This window comes from Phyllopteryx taeniolatus, chromosome 1 (genome assembly GCF_024500385.1).
Source record: "Phyllopteryx taeniolatus isolate TA_2022b chromosome 1, UOR_Ptae_1.2, whole genome shotgun sequence".
Taxonomy (NCBI): domain Eukaryota; kingdom Metazoa; phylum Chordata; class Actinopteri; order Syngnathiformes; family Syngnathidae; genus Phyllopteryx; species Phyllopteryx taeniolatus.
Genome location: NC_084502.1, coordinates 50,621,396 through 50,627,395, shown reverse-complemented (window position 1 = coordinate 50,627,395; position 6,000 = coordinate 50,621,396). Strand labels below are relative to the sequence as shown.

Here is a 6,000-nt window from a genome sequence, read left to right as displayed (position 1 = left end):
CCTTTGACCTTTTTAAAACTATTGAACAAAACTGAAGACCTATATCAGAACATAAAAATTTTAAAGTATACTGTCAGGAAATTGAATTGAATTAAATGCAGTATTCAGGTAGGTTATGTGTACCATGGCCCACTGGACTCCAGGTAAAAGAAAACATTTCTCTGTTGGTGTGAGCCTGAGGTTGTAAATCCAGAATAAGCTTGTCTTTCGAAATGCATCATTTACCATTTTCAGAATAATGGCAGTATGTTTATAAAATTGAGAAAAGTTAAAACTCCTTCTATTTACTGATGGTGTTGTGGTACATTCTCCTAACATCTGTGCAGTTTATCCTGTGATTGACAGGCAACCAATCATGGGTGTATTGTAGTCTGCCTTTCGCCCAAAATCAGCTGGGATAGGCTCCAACTGCCTGCAACACAGTACGGGGTAAGCAGTAAAGAAGGGGTTGGATGGATAAAAATCCTGTTAGCTTTCATTTCTTCACAAATGCATTGGGAACATTGCATATTTCATTCCAAATCAGAACAATTTGTCAAATTTGCTATTCCTGTAATCCACAACTGATATTTTGCTTGGCATACTTGTTACTTGTTGGGCTTGTTTAAATGAGTTAAGACTCAGAACACAATGTTAAGTGAAATATGAAACACTTATTCACATAGAGTATATTACCGAAATGCTCTCACACACACTACTGGCAATGCACTGTTTCAGAGCGTTTCAGTAATGAGGTATGAAGACCCCACATATTCTTCAGAACTTTAATTTTCACTCTCATAGCTATGCAGATGACACACAGTTATATCTAGCAGTGTCTCCAAATGACTACAGTTCAACTGAGGTGTTGTGTCACTGTCTAAAACAGATACATATCTGGATGAGCCAAATTTTCTTCAATTAAACCACAAAAAAACTGAGATAATTGTTTTTGGCAATAGGGAAAAGAGGATTGCTGTTAGTAAATACCTGGAGTCACTCTCTTTAAAAACCAAAGACCAAGTCCGAAACCTTGGTGTTCTGATAGATTCCGACCTGACTTTCAACAGTCATATCAAATCAATTACTAAAACTGCCTTCTACCATCTGAAGAACATATCCAGAGGGAAGGCTTGCATGTGTCAAGCAGACCAGGAGAAGCTCATCCATGCTTTTATCTCAAGTGGACTTGACTATTGTAATGGTCTTCTGATTGGACTCCCTAAAAAGAGCATTAAACAGCTGCAGCTCATTTAGAATGCTGCAGCTCGGGTTCTGACCAGAACAAAGAGGTCTGAGCATATTACTCCAATTTTATAGTCTTTACACTTGCATCCAGTCAGTTTTAGAATATATTTTAAAGGTCTGCTACTGGTCTATAAATCACTAAAATATTTAAGTCCTGAATACATGAATGAAATGCTCATGGAATATAAACCCGGTAGGGCTCTGAGATCGACAGACTCAGGTCAAATAGTGGAGCATAGAGTCCAAAGCAAACAGGGTGAAGCAGTATTTAGCTATTATGCTGCACACCAATAGAATAAGTTTCCAACAGAAGTGAGGTCAGCCCCAAGTGTGCACGTTTTTAAGTCCAGGTTAAAAACCCTGCTTTTTTCCCATGCTTTTTAGAGCATTTCCACTTTTAAGTGATATTTCTTGCACTGTATGCTGTTTTAATTGTATTTTAATTTTTTTCTCTTTCTTTTAAAGTTTTATAAGCATTTTTGTCTTTGTTTTTAAATGCTTTTAATCATGTAAAGCACATTGAGTTACCATGTGTATGAAATAAATTTGCTTATAATCATGACTCATAGACAAGAATGCATGTTAAAAATTAGACTTTTAATGTTTTTGTCATGATACAAAGAGCGTCACACTGCATATTGCCGTCACACGGTCAGTAAAAAATTAATACTTGAAATGAATAATCCTGCACTGTTTTATCCCTTGTAGAAAATGTATCAGTAACAAAGAGACCTCGATCAATTGGAGCAGAGAATCATCTCATCAAAAATTGTTCAAAGATCAGCAGCTTCCTCCCATTAAATGAATTGTCATCATCCTCATAGTTGTCTTTGTCACCCAAAATATGCACCATAAATCTTGAGCAACATCACACTCATGCAAAATCAATAGTATTCAAAGTACAAGACAAGCTGAAAACAAGCAGTGACACACGTTAAAAACATGACCATAAATCATCACCATTATTGTGATGTTGACTGAAGCTTTTGTTTTCATAAAAAGATTAGTAATGACAAGAATAATATGTACATTAAAACTCAGAGTAAAAACACTGGTATGGCCACATGATCCCCATTAAAAACAGCTGTGTGCTCATCTTCACCATCATCACTATTGTTATTAATATTATTGCTTTTTTTTTCTTTTTCTGGACATTTGACTTCAGTCAGTACAGCTGGTTGATAGTAAAAGATAAAGATTAAAAATTTTACAACATGCAAGATAGCTGGGATATGCTCCAGCACACCCGCGACCCTTGTGAGGATAAGCGGTACAGAAAATGGATGGATGGATGTTTATTAGCAAAGTTGTTCAAATATCTAGCTTAAGATCGTATGTGCTTGTAGCATCACACAGCTGAAACTGTGATATAGCATCAATAAAATACATAAAAGATGCTGATATGCTAATTTACTTGAATTTGAGATATTTTAGATATTTGCTATTGGCTACTAGCATCCAACTGCATTCGCTCAGTCGCATGACACAAAAACTGTGCATTCTGAGAACAACTTGTAAAATTCTGCAACTGTTGTTTTTACAGCTCTTTGTTTTTGTTCAAATATTGCTGCTTTCACAGCGCCACCTAGCTGCAAGAGTGAAGGCACAGCTGGGATAAATAGGGCTTAAATATGGTTTACAGTATGTACACACAATTAGGTTCGTAAGCGACTAACACCCAGCAAATCGGACTTCAGCAAGATTTTGTTTTCTTGTAGTCTGAGCTGGAGGTGGACCTTTTGCACATGCAACACCTCCTCATTTGTTCCACGTGTCAATTATATGGAAAGCTTTTTTTTATGGCGATAACAGCACTGCTTCACTCCACCCGGGCTGGACGCGGAGTTATTTTGTGTCAAGAAGTGAAATACTGATAGTAGACATGTGATTGTGTGATCAATATGTCAATCATTTTGAATAGTGCTAATTGACTGACTGATTGGATTCAGCACATGCCTCAGTTCAACACATGCCATCTCTTGTGCTTTTATTTAACCAGTCGCAAGGAACTTAGCGATATTTAGTGCAAGCTGTAGTCTTTCAGGCACTACATTCGTCAATCACAAGTGTCTCCTGAGTCTGAATTTACACTCACTCATTCTCACACTCTTTCTCTTCAGTGTTTTGAGTCTCTCAACAGGAAGTCTCCTATTGGCTCTTTATTTTCTTCTTCCTGCAGCCTGGTGGGGCTAGGGGAGAGCGTCCATCAGAGGTCAGTGACCTTGTTCTCCACCAGCGCGGCAACCTGCTGCAATCGATATGCCAACTGCATTTTCTGACCACAGTTGTCATCCTCCAGCGACATTATGACCTGAGCAACACCACCACATGAACACCATGACTCAATAACGTGCGTGTGCGTGCAAGGTATGTACTATATGTGTGTTACCTGGTCATAATATTTGTTGATGTACTTGTAGAGTTCATGAAGTGCAACAAGACTGTTCATCTCAGAGGCAAAGCTCTGAAAAGACAAAGCAGAGACAATGTTCCAATAAGCCCTTCAAATATTCAAAGACAAAATTGGATATCTAGGATTGTTTACAGTCTTTCCTTTGACCTTGTGGGTGTGTGCAACCTTTCACTTTCACACAATTAGTCATGATGAGACAAAATAAAAGTAGACTTGGTGCCAAATGCATTGTTACTTTCAAACATGACCAGTGAACTACTTATTTATTTATTATTTTGTTCTTTTTTTTTTTTGGTCCTTTTCAAGTCAAACAGAAAGGAGGATCTGTATTCCTTTTATTCCTTCAACAGTTATACTGTTGTCATGACTATTGCCTGGTTGGCACTGCAACCCCCCAAACCAACAACTTGATAAACTGCATTCTCCCAAGCCGCCCCGCTGTGCGAGATGGTCACTGGGGGACGCCTGGCGTATCTCAGCTGGACCTTAAACTAATTAGCAGCTTACCGTCGAATCTGGATTTCAGAGATCAAAGACCCTTGTGATGTGCAGAACTGATAGCGACCAAAAGGTTGAACCCTTTCAACCACTGGGAACATTGCTGGGACGCAGACGACACCCGCTGGCGTTTGAGAGTTACTGCAATGTGTGGACTTTCATTCGAAGTTTCTTGAACTGAAGATAAATGTCTGTTTGATATTTCATGAACTCTGCATAAATATTCCAAATGTATGCCTTGACGTCTGTGTCATTGTCTCAGCTTTCCATGTCCAGCTGCAAGACTTGAGAACACTGTTCGTCTTGATTTGAAGCCAAACAGTACAAACTGTTGGATTGAACAATAAGCAGTTGGTCTGCCAAGACTAGAGTTTAAACAATCATTCTATGTGCTTTATATATGAGTAAGAGTACAAAGTTGGGAGTATTTTATATGAATATATGATTTTTACACCATTTTTATGGCTAGATTGTAGACCAGGGTTCGAGTCGATGGGCATGGTCTTCTTTGTTCTTCTCCTGTTGGACACGCCTCCTGGGTATTTAGCATTTGACTCCCACGTTAACGTTTGACTCCCACGTTTAAAGTTTGACTCTCTTCTCGCTCTTGGGTCTTGCTCTCGTGTCTTGATAACAGCTCTCCAGCTACGGGGCGACCTTTGGCCAACCCCCTGCCCCTTCCCTTTCCTTTGTCCTTTGGTGCCTCCATGTGGGCATGAGTGACCGCCGGACCAAGACGGCGGCGCTTTCGATCAAGGAAGCCGGCCATGCGGCTTCGATCCGTTTTCCTAGCCTCAGTAAGCAACTACCGGCATTCCGTACCGGTCACACATGCAGCTGAGAGCAAGAGCTTGGCTTGCCACCAGTACAATCGTCAATTTTATTTTTGTGCATCCTTTTTCTTCAACCAAACCTGCCTCTGTGCCTCCGGAGACGACTGAGACAGACCAGTTTTCAAGGGGAGTGACAGTGAAAAGATAAGTAAAGAATATAGAAAGGGAATACAATAAAAGACAGGACATTATCTGGATTATTATGAGGAAAGTCAATCATATGACATAGATTCGAGTGTTGTATGGGCAGTAGTGCTACACCCTGTGAAGGAAGGAGAGGACAATATAAGACAGGGCTGGACAAGAGAAGGACAGCAGGGGAAGCATGCAGGACAGAGGTAGTAGACACGGCTGTTCAACTGAAGTGTGGTGGGCGTGGCTATGTAAATTATAAACATCTTTAGAAATAGAGTGCAAGTGACGGGATACCCAAGAAGTTCGCATAGTTATAAGTTATTTATCGTGATGAGTGAATAGTCCTACACCAAGTGAATAAGTCCCAGAGGTGAGTATCTGCGGACACATACAACCTAATTGACACCGTCTCGCATTCACAATAACCTTCAGAAATGTCTTGTAATTGCTGATCCTGAATTGCGGGGGCTGAGGACCCCACCCCATCCAACCAAGTAGCGGGGTTGGGCCTAGGAGTTCATCCGAGAGCGGCCCATTGGATGGGAATCCGTCCACATCGAGGGACCCAGGGTGGTTCACCGGCCCCACCGACGTGTCCCAAAGCCAGCCACCAATGTCGCCAGTCCCCAGTGTCCCCCGCTTGGTGGAAAGGAGGGCAGATAGGAACGCCCAACAGGGGAAGGATAACGTGGGCACCCCAGAGAACAGCCATGGGCCGTGAAAGGGGAGTCCCCATCCCGACCAGCCATCCAGCCACAGGGGGCCAGGCCCCAGGAGCACCGCCAAGAGCATAGTGGAACCCCCCCCCCCCCCCCCCCCCCCACCCCAAACCCCGTTACTATGACTGCCAGGTCCCAGACTGGCGGGGGTTGGGTGTATGGGGTGGGGGGGGGG

General features: G+C 41.7%; 1 protein-coding gene across 4 annotated transcripts in view; it reads right to left on the bottom strand.

Annotated features, from left to right (window-relative positions):
- Positions 1-1,803: 1,803 nt before the first annotated feature.
- Positions 1,804-6,000, bottom strand: part of plxnb3 (plexin B3) — a 170,511-nt gene continuing 166,314 nt past the window's right edge. For all 4 annotated transcript variants that reach the window (XM_061747936.1, XM_061747945.1, XM_061747954.1 and 1 more), the window contains exons 38-39: positions 3,617-3,691; positions 1,804-3,538 (exon numbers count right to left, since the gene is read on the bottom strand). In XM_061747936.1, the coding sequence (XP_061603920.1) occupies positions 3,434-3,538; positions 3,617-3,691 (180 nt within the window). In that variant the 3' untranslated portion in view covers positions 1,804-3,433. The remainder of the gene's footprint in view (positions 3,539-3,616; positions 3,692-6,000) is intronic.